This window comes from Oncorhynchus clarkii, chromosome 28 (genome assembly GCF_045791955.1).
Source record: "Oncorhynchus clarkii lewisi isolate Uvic-CL-2024 chromosome 28, UVic_Ocla_1.0, whole genome shotgun sequence".
Lineage (NCBI taxonomy): Eukaryota > Metazoa > Chordata > Actinopteri > Salmoniformes > Salmonidae > Oncorhynchus > Oncorhynchus clarkii.
The window spans coordinates 25,528,542-25,545,957 of NC_092174.1; the positions used below are offsets into that span (position 1 = coordinate 25,528,542).

Sequence of the window (17,416 nt, forward strand, 5' to 3'; positions counted from 1 at the left end):
GTAGTTTGTTAGAAAGTGCTTCCTCTGAAAAGGCAACAATTAAAGCAGTATACAGAGAAGAGAGTGTGGAGAGAACAACAGAGAGTCACATAACTCAACAAGTGTCTTTCAGAGCTCCTTTGGCAACATCTAAGACAAGAGTCCTTTCTGATGTGGCAGTTTTGTACAGACCATCCATTGCTGAAGGCCTTTGTCTTGAGGTCTTGGACATGGAGTCTGACCAGGTGAAAACACCAATGAGTGCCATAGCTCCCTCTCACACTGCAGCAATGGAAACAGCTCAGGATACAGTCAGGATACCCAGTAGAAAGGAAAGTGCAAGGAGAGCAGCAGAAACACAAACATATTTTGCATCAGGCAAGTATCAAGATTAATACTGAAATATTAGCAACGAAAACAAAAATATTTTCTGAAGATTTCTCTTCCCAATCTCATAGGATTATTGGACAACAGTACACAAGTTTCAGGAACTTCAGTCCGCCTTCATGAAGAGGTGACTGCCCACCCTACCGAAGTGCAGCAGGGGACCCTGCAACTTGGAGTTTCTCTAGGAGTTTCTCTAGCCAATATGGTTGGGCCTCAAAACACACAGTCACAGAGTGTACAGACTGGACCAGGTACATTTTCCCTCAGAATTCAACTTTAATAATTGTTTTGAAGACATTTAGGGATTTCCCCTCCAATGCCAAGGTATTCACACCCCTCAACATTTTCCACATTTTGTTGTGTTACAGCTTTGTTTGTCACTGGCCTACACACAATACCCCATAATGTCAAAGTTGAATTATGTTTTTACACATTTTCACAAATTAATTAATAATGAAAAGCTAAAATGTCTTAAGTCAATAAGTATTTGTTATGTCAAGCCTAAATAAATTCAGGAGTAAAAATGTGCTTAACAAGTCATATAATAAGTTGCATGGACTGTGTGTGCAATAATAGTGTTTAACATGATTTTTGAATGACTACCTCATCCCTGTACCCCATACATACAATTATCTGTAAGACCCTCAGTCGAGCAGTGAATTTCAAACACAGATTCAAGCACAAAGACCAAGGAGGCTTTCCAACACCTTGCAAAGAAGGGAACCTATTGGTAGAGGGGTAAAAAAAAAAAAAAAAGCAGACATTGAATATCACTTTGAGCATGGTGAGGTTATTAATTACACTTTGGATGGTGTATCGACACATACAGGCGTTGTTCCTACTCCATTGCCGGAGAGGAAGGAAACAGTTACTGAGTTTAATGGTTGTGATAGGAGAAAACTGAGGATTAATCAACAACATTGTAGTTACTCCACATTACTAACCTAAATGACAGTGAAAATAAGGAAACTTGTCCAGAATACAAATATTCCAAAACATGCATCCTGTTTGCAATAACGCACTAAAGTAAAACTGCAAAAAATTGGCTAAGAAATTAACTTTATGTTCTCAATACAAAGCATTATGTTTGGGGCAAATCAACACATCACTGAGTGTCACTCTTCATATTTTCAAGCATGGTGGCTGCATCATGTTATGGGTATGCTTGTCATCGGCAAGGACTAGGGACTTTTTTTTAGGATAAAAATAAATGGAATAGAGCTAACCTAGAGGAAAACCTGATTCTTCTTTCCAACAGACACTGGGAGACAATTCAATTTTTCAGCAGGACAGTAACCTAAAAGACAAGACCAACTATACACTGGAGTTACTTACCAATATGACATTGAATGTTCCTGAGTGTCCTAGTTACAGTTTTGACTTAAATCATCTTGAAAATCTATGGCAAGACTTGAAAATGCCTGTCTAGCAATGATCAACAACCAACTTGACACAGAGCTTGAAGAATATATTTTTTAAATGTGCAAATATTGTACAATCCAGGTGTGCAAAGCTCTTAAAGACATACCCAGAAAGACTCACAAATGTAATTGCTGCCAAAAGTGATTGTAACATATATTTCTGTATTTGACTTTCAATACATTTGCAAAAATGTCTGAAAACATGTTTTCACTTTGTCATTATGTGGTATTGTGTGTAGATGGGTGAGAAAAAAAATCATATTTAATCCATTTTGAATTCAGGCTGTAACACAAAAAAATAGAATAAATCAAGGGGTATTAATACTTTCTGAATTCTTTGTATGTGTGGATTTTGACATTTTGAACTTTGTTGCATTCTGTTGTCATTTTAGATTATCATGGCCCGCCCTCACATAGCGTTCCTATTGGAGCAGGACGTGTCACTCCTGATGCTCAGCCTGCCTTCGAGGATTTTACCAATCAGGTCTGGACACTATACCACTTGGACAATGAGACGGAGGAGGGCACACTGTCCACTAACACTATCTCCCAGCCTCCGTTCAATGGAAGTGCTTTCATTCGCAACTTTGGGTCTGGTCAAGTGTTACTGGCAGAGAGGTCCCCTTCCCCTCAGCAGTCTGACCCCCAGCCCCAGCCACCACCTTTCACAATGTACCCAAGAAGGGCCTTCAGACCCAGGTCACAGAGCTCAACCCGCCGCCCTCCACCCCAGCATCCGACTATCCTCAACCTGGAGATCAGCATCCCCAACTACTTCCTGTTCCTCGATGGCAACCAGGTGTCCATGAGCCAGAGCGCTCGTGGTGTTCCGGCCTCAATGTTTTCCAGGTCGAGATCTGCTGTGGTCAGGACGGACGACCCCCCGGGGTACCTGTCCTTCTCCGTTCCAATGGAGATGGTGAGCGGAGGTTCCGGTCGGGACGGTCAGGCCCAGTTCCTGCAGGTCATCAGTGATGAAGGAAACACTGTTTACTCCCCCGCTCTCATACACATTGTCACCTCTGAACCCACAGAGAAAGAGGACCAGGAAGAATCCGGGAGGTGGCCAACTAGTGCCCCATTTAATTGGTAGGGGACTGTCGTCTAGTATCAATGAACATGTTTGCATATCATTTAAAACGTTCTCCCTCTTCATTAAATAAACACATGTTTTAAGTGAGACTTTAGGCTAGTTGCTAAGCTGAAAAAGTAAGGAAATTCACAAGCTCAACAAGGCCTAACTTCAACCATCCCCCTGGGCACAGATATCAATTCAACATCTATTCCATGTTGGTCAATGAACTGACGTGGAAACAATGTTGATTCAACCAGTGTGTGCCCGGAGGAATGTTAGTATTATGCGCGGAATTTAATCCACAATTTACGTAATGCTTCAGGGAAATACAGATAGGGTGGTGGAAATAAGAGAAACAGGACACAAACTAAGGTAACATGAAGCTTTTATTTAGCAACAATAGAAATAACCTTGATTCTGTAATGTGCTAAACAAAAAGTGAGAGTAGCCTCTAGCTAAAACTGCATTCACAGGGTGTGCTAGGTCCAGTCTACTGTACTGATAATCAAACCTAAACTACCGCTTTACCGAGGTTACAACAGCAGCTATTCACAACCAAGGAGAGGAATGTTATGCAGTGGATGAGTGAGTTGAACAGTGGCTGTGTGTATCCCAAATTGCGCCCTTTTCCCCAATAGGGCTCAGGTCAAAAGTAGTGCGCTATGTAGGAAATAGTTTGCCATTTGGGACATAGGCTTACTGTGTGTCTATGGGTGTAGTGCAGCTAATGCTTGCATAGTCAACGTTGTGCTTGTACTGTATTTGCATTCAGTGTGTTAGGGGTAGTTAAAACAGTTACATGTACCTCTCAGATTCACATTTTTACTTTAGAGGAAACTTTTGCACACATAAAAATATATTCATATAGAGCCAAGTGGTCAAACTAAGTTCTCAAGTGTTATGGAAGCAAGAGCCATAATTCTAAGTACAGTACAGCTATTCCCCTCTATTCATAGTATCCTAAATTCCTCAAGTACTACATTGTATTACAGCTCAGAAGAATAGAAGAGCTCTATCAAATAATATGTACAGACATTTATGTCCTCAGCCATAGTTGCTGAGGTCCGAGCAGCTGTGATACAGTGTGTTATAATGACTGTTTAGTTTGTTAGCAAATAGCAAGGACTGCAGGAACTTGGAACAAGTCTATTTCACACACTATTTGAAAGCTCTATTTTCCTTAAACTGATACTGTAGATACACACATTTGTAAGTAACAGAACTGAGCACAACACATTCAAATGGACATAATTCTCACAAGCGTTTTGGTGAGAGATACTAGAGACACATCAAGAGGTGTGTCACATTCAATCCACTCCCATTGTTAAAATGACTGGCAGGTTACACCCTATAGTTTAATAATAATTCTATACACACTGGTCAATGATCATCGCTTATTGACTCATGAGGGCTTCACAATTGTGCTTTGAGTGACACATAGGAGATACAGTGCCTTGCGAAAGTATTCGGCCCCCTTGAACTTTGCGACCTTTTGCCACATTTCAGGCTTCAAACATAAAGATATAAAACTGTATTTTTTTGTGAAGAATCAACAGCAAGTGGGACACAATCATGAAGTGGAACGACATTTATTGGATATTTCAAACTTTTTTAACAAATCAAAAACTGAAAAATTGGGCGTGCAAAATTATTCAGACCCTTTACTTTCAGTGCAGCAAACTCTCTCTAGAAGTTCAGTGAGGATCTCTGAATGATCCAATGTTGACCTAAATGACTAATGATGATAAATACAATCCACCTGTGTGTAATCAAGTCTCCGTATAAATGCACCTGCACTGTGATAGTCTCAGAGGTCCGTTAAAAGCGCAGAGAGCATCATGAAGAACAAGGAACACACCAGGCAGGTCCGAGATACTGTTGTGAAGAAGTTTAAAGACGGATTTGGATACAAAAAGATTTCCCAAGCTTTAAACATCCCAAGGAGCACTGTGCAAGCGATGATATTGAAATGGAAGGAGTATCAGACCACTGCAAATCTACCAAGACCTGGCCGTCCCTCTAAACTTTCAGCTCATACAAGGAGAAGACTGATCAGAGATGCAGCCAAGAGGCCCATGATCACTCTGGATGAACTGCAGAGCTCTACAGCTGAGGTGGGAGACTCTGTCCATAGGACAACAATCAGTCGTATATTGCACAAATCTGGCCTTTATGGAAGAGTGGCAAGAAGAAAGCCATTCCATAAAAAGTGTCGTTTAAAGTTTGCCACAAGCCACCTGGGAGACACACCAAACATGTGGAAGAAGGTGCTCTGGTCAGATGAAACCAAAATTGAACTTTTTGGCAACAATGCAAAACGTTATGTTTGGCGTAAAAGCAACACAGCTGAACACACCATCCCCACTGTCAAACATGGTGGTGGCAGCATCATGGTTTGGGCCTGCTTTTCTTCAGCAGGGACAGGGAAGATGGTTAAAATTGATGGGAAGATGGATGGAGCCAAATACAGGACCATTCTGGAAGAAAACCTGATGGAGTCTGCAAAAGACCTGAGACTGGGACGGAGATTTGTCTTCCAACAAGACAATGATCCAAAACATAAAGCAAAATCTACAATGGAATGGTTCAAAAATAAACATATCCAGGTGTTAGAATGGCCAAGTCAAAGTCCAGACCTGAATCCAATCGAGAATCTGTGGAAAGAACTGAAAACTGCTGTTCGCAAATGCTCTCTATCCAACCTCACTGAGCTCGAGCTGTTTTGCAAGGAGGAATGGGAAAAAATTTCAGTCTCTCGATGTGCAAAACTGATAGAGACATACCCCAAGCGACTTACAGCTGTAATCGCAGCAAAAGGTGGCGCTATAAAATATTAACTTTAGGGGGCTGAATAATTTTGCACGCCCAATTTTTCAGTTTTTGATTTGTTAAAAAAGTTTGAAATATCCAATAAATGTCGTTCCACTTCATGATTGTGTCCCACTTGTTGTTGATTCTTCACAAAAAAATACAGTTTTATATCTTTATGTTTGAAGCCTGAAATGTGGCAAAAGGTCGCAAAGTTCAAGGGGGCCGAATACTTTCGCAAGGCACTGTATGTTTAGGGACTACTGAATGGTTGTTGCCTTTACGGTCATTCAATTCCCAGCATCATCCTTACCCATGCAAAGGACTATAGCAGGTTCAGAGCAGGCTTTGAAATGATTAAAGCCAGAACTCTCCCTTGACCTTGCCTATGTTGACATCATCTATATCATAACACATTCTTCCTGACCGCATGACCTGACTAGGATTAACTTTCTCCCCCTTCAATGAACCCTCTGAGAGAAATGCCAAAGCTCCAGTGTCAGAATATAAAAAATTGCAGAGAGTTAAGACGAGGTGTGTACAGATATAGATGTGTGTGTGGTGTGTGTCCTGTAGGTCAGTATATATCAGGCAGCAGGGAGTAGTTCCGGTCCCAGTAGCTGTTGGAGTAGAGCCAGTCCTGAGCTTTGTTGTGGGGGTTGGTGCCCTGGTGGAACCACCTATATGGGAGCAACAAGAGAAACCAAGTCAGACAAACTACAACAGAGTGTCCAGGCACAGGCATGAGTGTCCAGGCACAGGCATGAGTGTCCAGGCACATGCATGAGTGTTTTACATGATGATTGTGATAAATACAAACCCACACCAACAAATTTCGTAATATGCAGTAGTCAACTCCTGATGGTGGGATTTAAATCAAATCAAATCGTATTTGTCACATGCGCCGAATACAATAGACCTTACCGTGAAACGCTTACTTACACGTCCTTAACCAACAATGCAGTTCAAGAAATAGAGTTCAGAAAATATTTCCTAAATAAACTAAAGTAAAAAAAAATTGTAGCAAGAAAATGACATAACAATAATGAGTCTATATACAGGGGGTACCGGTACCGTGTCAATGTGCGGGGATACAGTTTAGCCGAGGTAATTTGTAAAGTGACTATGCATAGATAATAAACAGAGAGTAGCAGCAGTGTAAAAACAAGGGGGGTTGGGGGTCAATGTAAATTGATTAATTGTTCAGCCGTCCTATGGCTTGGGGGTAAAAGCTGTGAAGGAGCCTTTTGTTCCTAGACTTGGCACTCCGGTAACGCTTGCAGTGCGGTAGCAGAGAGAGAACAGTCTATGACTGGGGTGACTGTAGTCTTTGAAAATGTTTTGGGCCTTCCTCATACCACCTAGTATATAGGTCCTGGATGTCAGGAAGCTTTGTCCCAATGATGTACTGGGCTGTACACACTTCCCTTTGTTGCGCCTTACGGTAAGATGCCGAGCAGTTGTTATACCAGGTGGTGATGCAACCGGTCAGGATGCTCTCGATGCTGCACCTGTAGAACTTTTTGAGGATCTGGGTACCATTGCCTCATCTTTTCATCAGTCTCCTGAGGGGGAAAAGGTGTTATCATGTCCTTTTCACAACTGTCTTGGTGTGTTTGGACCATGATAGTTTGTTGGTGATATGGACACCAAGGGCCTTGAAACTCTCAACCCACTCCACTTCAGCCACTTCGATTTTAAAAATGGGGGCCTTTTCGGCTTTCCTTTTCCTATAGTCCACAATCAGCTCTGTTGTCTTCCTCAATATTGAATGAGAGGTTGTTGTCCTGGCACCACACTGCCAGGTGTCTGACCTCCTCCCTATAGGCTGTCTCATCATTGTCTGTGATCAGGCCTACCACTGTTGTGTTGTCAGAAAACGTAATGATGGTGTTGGAGTTGTGCTTGGCCACGCAGTCGTGGATGAACAGGGAGTACAGCAGGGAACTAGGCATGCACACCTGAGGGGTCCTAGTGTTGAGGATCAGTGTGATAGATGTGTTGTTGCCTACCCTTACCACCTAGAGGCGGCCCGTCAGGAACTCCAGGATCCAGCTGCAGAGGCAGGTGTTTAGTCCCAGGGTCCTTAGCTTAGTGATGAGCTTTGTGAGTATTATGGTGTTGAACACTGAGCTGTAGTCAATGAACAGCATTCTCACATAGGTCTCACATCGTTTTGTCCAGGTTGGAAAGGGCAGTGCGATGGAGTCATCTATGGATTTGTTGGGGCAGTATGCGAATTGGAGTGGGTCTAGGGTTTCCGGCATGATGGTGTTGATGTGAACCATGACCAGCCTTTCAATGCACTTCATGGCTACTGACATGAGTGCTACGGGGTGGTAATTATTTAGGCAGGTTACCTTTGCTTTTTGGGCACAGGGACTATGGTGGTCTGTTTGAAACATGTAGGTATTACAGACTCGGTCAGGGAGAAGTTGAAAATGTCAGTGAAGACATGCTTGAAGTACACGTCCTGGTAATCCGTCTGGCCCCGCGGCTTTGTGAATGTTGACCTGTTTAAAGGTCTTGCTCACATCGGCTACGGAGGGCGTGATCACACGGTCGTATGAAACAGCTGGGGCTCTCATTGTTGCTTGCCTTGAAGCGAGCGTAAAAGGCATTTAGCTGGTCTGGTAGGCTCGCGTCACTGGGCAGCTCGCGGCTGGGTTTCCCTTTGTAGTCCGTAATAGTTTTCAAGCTCTGCCACATCCGACGAACATCAGTGTCAGTGTAGTAGGATTCAATCTTAGTTCTGTATTGACACTTTGCCTGTTTGATGGTTCATTGGAGGGCATAGCGGGATTTCTTGTAAGCGTCCGGATTAGTGTCCCGCTCCTTGAAAGCGGTAGCTCTAACCCTTAGCTCAGTGCGGATGTTGCCTGTAATCCATGGCTTCTGGTTGGGATATGTATGTATGGTCACTATGGGGGTGACGTCGTCGATGCACTTATTGATGAAGCCGGTGACAGGTGGTATACTCCTCAATGCCATTGGATGAATCCCGGAACATATTCCAGTCAGTGCTAGCAAAACAGTCTTGTAGCATAGCATCTGCGTCATCTGACCACTTCTGTATTGAGCGAGTCACTGGTACTTCCTGCTTTAGTTTTTGCTTGTAAGCAGGAATCTGGAGGATAGAAGTATGGTCAGATTCGCCAAATGGAGGGCGAGGGAGAGCTTTGTATGCGTCGCTGTGTGTGGAATAAAGGTGGTCTAGAGTTTTTTTCCGGGTGAGACCGAGTCAAGACCGAGGACCGGGAGGGGGAGAAGGGGTCAGAGACAGAGTCAAGACCTCAAGACCGAGACCAAAAAAATGCAAGCGCAATTCCAGACCATGATTGTAATTTTGTCAAATCACCACCATAAGATTTCAAAATGTCCAGTATTTCTGTGTTCATATTTCAGAACAACACCTTGATTCTTAAGACATTAAGAATAGTAAAAAAAAATGCATGCTGCGGGAAAATAGAGCCACTACAAATTATTACTAACCAAACACAGTGGGAAACAATGGGCCTTCTACGCCTTCAGAGAAGCATTTATAAAATAAGAATTATATTATTTTCAATTATGTTCTGATTCAATCATGATTTTTCTTCACTTGTCTTTGGGAGGTAAATCTAGCTAGTGTTAGGGTTTGTTTCCTCATCAATCAGCTACTCATTGGTGAAATTAGCATTATGACAATATCTTTAATTAAATCATTCAAAAACCTTTATTAATACAATTGCAGACAGAAGTTGACAAAGTAAGTAAGTTCTGCCCCCACCAAAAGGTCTCCAGTGGATTTATTAAACCCTAAGTCGCGCCCTGTCATCATCCTCTACTCCTGGGACCTAAACCATGCCTACAAAGCTGTATAAACAGGGCTTTTATTGTTAGCTAAACACTTAGCAGTAAATGTCCCCTTAACCCAAAGTTGATTTATTGTGGAATGTTTACCTAGTCTTATCTCCTTCACTCCCCTGCAGAGTTCTGTCTAAGTCACACATGTCTAAGAGAGGACTCTTAGACATGGATTTTTGCAACATGAAATCTAATTCAAATCTGTTCACATACACCCCCAGGACGAATGACACTTTTTTATGACAAGCAACCACTTAGATATGGTCATGTTTTCATACATTATTAAAATGTTTGGATATTATGTATACTAAGGCATCACGACACCACTGGCCCTTCGTGTTCTACAAAAAGTGCACTTCCCTACTGGTATTACGGTTACTGTCCTTTCAGAATTACAAACCTGTCACACACTGAAGCCCTATAGGTTCGCCACTGCGCAAACATGTCTGTAATAGATACAGTATAAAGGCTGTTAATTAAGATAATGTTTCAATAAAGGAGTGTATATATTTGGCCTGGTAAAGCGGTTTAATGGGCTGAATGAATGGAAGCTGATATAATTATGAGTTTTTTACTCTGCTGGTCTCGGGAAGAAATTATGAGTCCTCACTGTCCGAGACCGAGTCAAGACCGAGTACAAATGTATCCAATACCAGTAAGAGCTTTGCACACCTGGATTGTACAATATTCGCACATTATTCTTTAAAAAGAAATTCAAGTTCTGTCAAGTTGGTTGTTGAACATTGCTAGACAGCCATTTTTCAGTCTGGCAACAGATTTAAGCCAACTTAATTCATAATTGTAACTAGGCCACTCAGGAACATTCAATGTTATCTTGGTAAGTGACTCCAGTGTACACTGAGTATACAGAACATTAAGAACACCTGCTCCTTCCATGCCATAGACTGACCAGGTGAATCCAGGTGAAAGATACAACTCAATAGGAAGGTTTTCCTAATGTTTGATATACTCAGTATATATTTGGCCTTGTCTTTTAGGTTATAGTCCTGCTGAAAGGTGAATTTATCTTCCAGTGGCATTGGAAAACCTCCCTGGTCTTTCTGGTTGAATCTGGGTTTGAAATTCACTGCTCGACTGAGGGACCTTAAAACCTGTTAAGCCTAGCCCCTCCTTTTTCGAACATTCTGTTAAAAATCGCGCAACTTTTCAGCGTCCTGCTACTCATGCCAGGAATATAGTATATGCATATGATTAGCATGTGTGGATAGAAAACACTCTGAAGTTTCTAAAACTGGTTAAATCACGGCTGTGACTATAACAGATCGTGTGTTTCATCGAAAAGCGCAAGAAAAACTGCTCACTGAAAGCTAAAAATAATATCCATGCGTCACTTTCATAGGATTGTTAAAAGGGCACAAAATTAATTATGGACCTGCATGCAATTCTTACAGATTCCACACGATGTCGCCATTGTCGTCATTATCCGGGGAGTTTTTTGTTGGTAAATCCAACTAACTGGATTCCATTTCTTCCGGTCTCCGCCAGGATGTTTTGAAGTGCACATTTTCGGCCATTGATTTGAAGACGAGGAGCTATTGAATACACATCGCCCTGTGATCATTTTGATATATTATAAACGTTTACTAATACCTAAAGTTGGATTACAAAAGTATTTCGAAGTGTTTTGTGAAAGTTTATCGTCGACTTTTTTAATTTAAAAAAATGACGCTGCGTTTTAAAACAATGTTTTTTTCTGAATTACACAGCTTCCATAGATGGCTATTTTGGGTATATATGGACCGATTTAATCGAAAAAAAGACCCAATAGTGATGTTTATGGGGCATATAGGAGTGCCAAGAAAGAAGCTTGTCAAAGGTAATGAATGTTTTATATTTTATTTCTGCGTTTTGTGTAGCGCCGGCTACGCTAAATCTTTTGTTTACGTCGCATTCAGGCATTTTGGGGTGTTGCATGCTATCAGATAATAGCTTCTCATGCTTTCGCCGAAAAGCATTTTAAAAATCTGACTTGTTGGCTAGATTCACAACGAGTGTAGCTTTAATTCTATACCCTGCATGTGTATTTTGATGAACGTTTGAGTTTTAACGAGTACATTTAGCATTTAGCGTAGTGCATTTGCATTTCCAGGTGCCTAGTTGAGACATCTGCGTCTCAAGTAGGATCCATAAGTTAAAAATAATTGTGGGGATGAAGTAGTCATTCAAAAATCATGTTAAACACTATTATTGCACACAAAGTGAGTCCATGCAACTTATGTGACTTGTTAATTAAGCAATTCTTTACTCCTGAACTTATTTAGGCTTGCCATAACAAAGGGGTTGAATATTTTTTGACTGAAGACATTTCAGCTTTTCATTTTTAATTAATTTGTAAAAAATTCTAAAAACGTAATTCCAATGACATTATGGGATATTGTGTGTAGGCCAGTGACACCAAATATTTATTTAATGTATTTTAAATTCAGGCTGTAACAACAAAATGTGGAAAAAGTCAAGGGGTGTGTGAATACATTCTGAAGGCACCGTACTTTTCAGGAGTCAACTACATTCAGATTGTGCAGATGCATGATCAGTGTTTCAATCAATGCATTTGCTGCCATTCTAAAGCTGTCCTGAGGGAGGCAGTGTAGTGCAGCATTCAAACAGTGAACCACAACAACAACCAAAAGACACAGCAGACAAGCAGAGCCAAACCTGGGGCCAAGAGCTGGGTTCCTTCACAATGACAACACGGGGGAGAGCAAAACACACAGCACATTATGACACAAGTGTGGGATAATTAGCAAAGCAGGCCTTGCATAGTGTTAACATACATCCAATGAGACTTTTGCACAGCAGAAGCAAAGGTTCCAGGAGGTAAAGAGGACCCAATCACTCACCTTGTTTTCCATTCCTCGGTTGATTTGGAGCGATTTTTCCGGGACAGTCTTTGTTTCTCCTCTACCCTCTTCTTCTCTGCACTTGCCGAGTCTGAGAAATATTTGAACATATCAAAATATAAATGACTGAACACCAGATGTGGACACAATGCTTTGATCATTCACAACAACACAATGCCCTGTATAACTTTACCACCATACCTATGTCTCCTTTTTCCATGTGTCTGATGTCAGGCCTGAGTCGACAGTCTGTGGGGGGTAGGACACCCTTCATGCCTTCCTCCAGCTCATTCAGCTGCATGGCAAATGTGGAGAAAGCATAGAACTACGAGAGAGAGAGAGAGAGAGAGAGAGAGAGTGGATTCAACAAATCAATAACTGAGTCAAACTGACAACCAGTTGAATCAGTCAAGAAGGGTAAAATATCATCAGTACATCCCAGATTTCTGCTTCCTAGTAATCCTCCTAATACAGTACTCTATTATGCCTGTGATCCCTTCAGTTGTCTGGTCGGGGGGCTATCCCCCAGAACTGCTCTTGTCCCATTATCTCTCACCCCCTGCCGCTCCTCCCCTCTCACCTCTGCAGAGTTGTCTGGTCGGAGGGCTTTCCCCCAGAACTGCTCTTGTCCCATTATCTCTCACCCCCTGCCGCTCCTCCCCTCTCACCTCTGCAGAGTTGTCTGGTCGGGGGGCTATCCTCCAGATCAGCTCACTTCCTGGGATGACCTGGACCGTGTCTCCGTCAGGCAGGGGCATCTCCTCTGGCTCCTCGTCTACACTGGTCTGGAGGGATAGACAGGGGGACACACGCAACCTTCAAACAGGTATGGCTTACAATAGCTACTTATTGGGTCATATCAAGGGTTTTAACTCCAAAACTAGTTTAAAGGTTGCTTAAATACCACTCATTCATGAGAATGGAGCAAAAGGATCCATTTCAGGCAACATTTTCATGGTGTGAAAGCAATGTGTTAAGTTCCAAATTTACCATAAACCTCATTGTAATCTAGCAGCATGATTTAATTTGAAATGTTTGCGGCAGTGCGCTATTAAGAATTTACTATTTATATATTGCTCAGTTTACTAAACTCTAATCAAATATTCACCTGCCTATAACACACATTGTTCAATAAAAGTTTGAAATGAAATCACACTGCCAGATTACAAGGAGGTTTTTGGAAAGGTATTTTAAGTATCAGCTAAATCACGTTTTATTGCAATCTGGTGCCCGTTGGCACAGTCGATAACGTGACACGCAACCATTGGTTGATGCATGCAATGTCTGAGCAGGGGAATGCTACCATGGTGTTTAGACCACGAAAATGTCACCCTTAGTGGCTTATTGAGTAATATTTATTTCCATTTATCATCTGAATCTATGAATAGTACTGAACAGCACTGGACTGACATAAGGTATAGTATATAGCTTATTTCACGTAGCAGATAAGGAAAATAATTCAAAGATTATAATAGTTACATAATCACCCCAATGGGGCTCGAGGCACTTCCTTGTTTTTTGATATGGTGCGTTTCTGATTAGTGCACATCATACTGTACCTGCATGTTGCTTTTCTTCTCCTCTGAGTTCTTCTTGTCAGATTTCTCATGAGCATCAAAAGTGTCAGCGTCCACAGTGTACAAGCACTCGGTCCATTTACCGTAGATGGCACAGAGCTTCTTTTTGCTGCACACACAAGTGTCACACGGGGCCTCAAAATGTGTTGTAGCCTTTTCTTTGGTAATTAGATGTCCCATCAGTGAGGAACACAATCCGGAAAGAATCAGGTTGTAACATTTATTTAAAAAAAGGTGCAATATGCAGAAATCGCATTTCCTGGTTTCTAAAATTCAGCTAAAGCTGGTGTACAAAACCGAAAGTAAAAGACGCAAAAATGAACCTTAAGAATGGGAAGTATAGAAATACAGCACATAGAAGAGATATAGTGCTTCTTAGATTTGCTTTCAATGAGAATGACATATCTATAACTGACAGTGCTATGTGTATTTGGTTGGGTCACCCAAAAAGCTACATATTGCAGCTTTAACCTTTATTTATCCAGGGAGTCCCATTTGAGGTCAGGATACCTTTTTACCAGGGAGACCTGGCCAGCAATGCAATACAAAAAACCTTCAATTCGTAACAAAAGAAAAGCCACAATACCTTTTATCTAGAATGTAGCCCTCCACTTTGTGTAGCTCTTTGCCAAAGAGGCCACATGGTTTGAATATCAGGCTGCATCTCTCTCCGGTCCTGTCACAGAAAGACAAGGCTTTGTTTTCATATTCTCGTTCACTATTTCCCACTGTGAGACAATGCTTTCAAACAACTACCATGTAGCTGCTCAGTCTATCTCCTTTGTAATGGCAAGTATCTGTCCCAGTTCTGTTACACTGCTCAATCAACTGGAAACAAATGTGGATCCACACTACTGCACACACACGGCAAGGTAGTCTCCCTTACTTGTGGTTGATCACCTCCACATTGCCGTACTGCTCGATCCACAACTGGCCCACGATGATGTTGTGGACACAACAGGTGGGGTTTGTCCAGGTGTACGCTTCGTTGTATCTGCAGAGACGGAGAACATGTCATAGCAGCAGATAATCTCTCACCAACCACGTCCACTTAGAGATACCAACTCATACCAAACTACTCCAGGGAGATTACAAATGTCCATTAAGCTTCAATTTATTAATTTCATCCAGCCTTCAGAAAAAAACTCCCAGAATAGATTTGTTACTAGCTTTACTGGGAGATAAAGGACAACGCTACATGTACACTGTGGAGGGAATCAGCTCCAGACTCACTTGGGTAGCTCCAGGCTGATGATGCCTTTAGGCTCCGCCTCCACACTCTTGCCCCAGAACTTGAGTTTGGGGTAAATGGAGCCGTGGAACAGGAAGTCCTCCTGCAGGCCCTCAGCATGGAAGGCGCTGACGGGGGGGTGGTGGCTAACCTGCTCCGACATCCACCTGAACCCTAGGTCCTCTCTGAAGGGACAGGAGGGAGGGGGTTAATGGTACATACTTAGTCATCACCTTCTGTCTTCAAATGTCTTCAGACATCTGACACGTTGAGATGTATTTTGATGAGAGGTATTTTGAAGACGTCTTGAGTCACAAACTAGTACGACTAGTGGTACCAGACCAACTCACAACAAATACAGAAAAGTCAACCTAAGGTCAAACCTGATGAGCTCATAGGTTTCTCCCAGTAGTGGGTTGAAGGGTTTTCCCGTCCTCTCCCACTGTGAAGCTACAGCAGACACAGCAAACGCTGCAACACACTGAAACCATCACAGATGAACAGAAATGTGTAATGTTAGTGGCTATAGAGGAGCACAGCAAAAAGATTAGGTACTATGGCTGTAATTATGAGTGAAGACTCGTGTGTCTATCTAAGAGGATGATAAATGGGTGCTCGCTACCTTCATCCTCTCCATGGAATCTGTGGTGGTGTTCGCTTGGTGGATGAGGTACGTGTGCTCCATGTACTCTGTGAGCCGCTGCAGGAAACTAAGGGGCTCGTTTAAGATCACTGGCATTGCTATCTTAGACAGCTCCTGGTTGGGGACAGAAGAGAGGAGCCGAAGAGTCAAAAACAGGGGTAAGGAAACACACAAGCAATGAAGTTCATTCACAGCCCACACAGACAAATATACACTGAATGTACAAATTGTTCCTTTACTTTCCATGACATAGACTGACCAGGTAAATCCAGGTGAAAGCTATGATCCCTTGGAGTCAACATGGCCCAGCATCCCAGTGGAATGCTTTTGATCCCTACCTTGTACATTAGAGTTCATGTCCCAACAAATTGAGGCTATTCTAAAGGCAAAAGGGGGGAGTGCGACACCCTCGGAAAGTGCCATTATTGATGGCGACTCTGGAGCAATTAGGGTTAAGTGCCTTGCTGATTGATACATTTTACCTAGTTGGCTCAGGGATTCAAACTTCAGTTACTGGCCCAATGCTCTAACCGCTAAGCTACACTGGTAATAGAATGAAATTCCCTGTAAAGCACACATAAATCAAATCAAATCAAATTTTATTTGTCACATACACATGGTTAGCAGATGTTAATGCGAGTGTAGCGAAATGCTTGTGCTTCTAGTTCCGACAATGCAGTAATAACCAACAAGTAATCTAACTAACAATTCCAAAACTACTGTCTTGTACACAGTGTGAGGGGATAAAGAATATGTACATAAGGATATATGAATGAGTGATGGTACAGAGCAGCATAGGCAGATACAGTAGATGGTATCGAGTACAGTATATACATATGAGATGAGTATGTAAACAAAGTGGCATAGTTAAAGTGGCTAGTGATACATGTATTACATAAGGATACAGTCGATGATATAGAGTACAGTATATACGTATGCATATGAGATTAATAATGTAGGGTAAGTAACATTATATAAGGTAGCATTGTTTAAAGTGGCTAGTGATATATTTACATCATTTCCCATCAATTCCCATTATTAAAGTGGCTGGAGTTGAGTCAGTGTCAGTGTGTTGGCAGCAGCCACTCAATGTTAGTGGTGGCTGTTTAACAGTCTGATGGCCTTGAGATAGAAGCTGTTTTTCAGTCTCTCGGTCCCAGCTTTGATGCACCTGTACTGACCTCGCCTTCTGGATGATAGCGGGGTGAACAGGCAGTGGCTCGGGTGGTTGATGTCCTTGATGATCTTTATGGCCTTCCTGTGACATCGGGTGGTGTAGGTGTCCTGGAGGGCAGGTAGTTTGCCCCCGGTGATGCGTTGTGCAGACCTCACTACCCTCTGGAGAGCCTTACGGTTGAGGGCGGAGCAGTTGCCGTACCAGGCGGTGATACAGCCCGCCAGGATGCTCTCGATTGTGCATCTGTAGAAGTTTGTGAGTGCTTTTGGTGACAAGCCGAATTTCTTCAGCCTCCTGAGGTTGAAGAGGCGCTGCTGCGCCTTCTTCACAATGCTGTCTGTGTGAGTGGACCAATTCAGTTTGTCTGTGATGTGTATGCCGAGGAACTTAAAACTTGCTACCCTCTCCACT

The 17,416-nt window shown here is 42.3% G+C and overlaps 1 protein-coding gene across 2 annotated transcripts in view; it reads right to left on the minus strand.

Moving 5' to 3' along the window:
- Positions 1–5,924: 5,924 nt before the first annotated feature.
- LOC139386832 (oxysterol-binding protein-related protein 1) overlaps positions 5,925–17,416 on the minus strand; it is a 40,138-nt gene continuing 28,646 nt past the window's right edge. The window contains exons 4-14 of one of the 2 annotated variants that reach the window (XM_071132679.1): positions 15,808–15,942; positions 15,569–15,666; positions 15,188–15,370; positions 14,841–14,948; positions 14,541–14,630; positions 13,937–14,063; positions 13,046–13,162; positions 12,579–12,702; positions 12,378–12,468; positions 12,193–12,213; positions 5,925–6,350 (exon numbers count right to left, since the gene is read on the minus strand). In XM_071132679.1, the coding sequence (XP_070988780.1) occupies positions 6,248–6,350; positions 12,193–12,213; positions 12,378–12,468; positions 12,579–12,702; positions 13,046–13,162; positions 13,937–14,063; positions 14,541–14,630; positions 14,841–14,948; positions 15,188–15,370; positions 15,569–15,666; positions 15,808–15,942 (1,197 nt within the window). In that variant the 3' untranslated portion in view covers positions 5,925–6,247. The remainder of the gene's footprint in view (positions 6,351–12,192; positions 12,214–12,377; positions 12,469–12,578; positions 12,703–13,045; positions 13,163–13,936; positions 14,064–14,540; positions 14,631–14,840; positions 14,949–15,187; positions 15,371–15,568; positions 15,667–15,807; positions 15,943–17,416) is intronic. The other variant, XM_071132680.1, reaches the window with a different exon arrangement.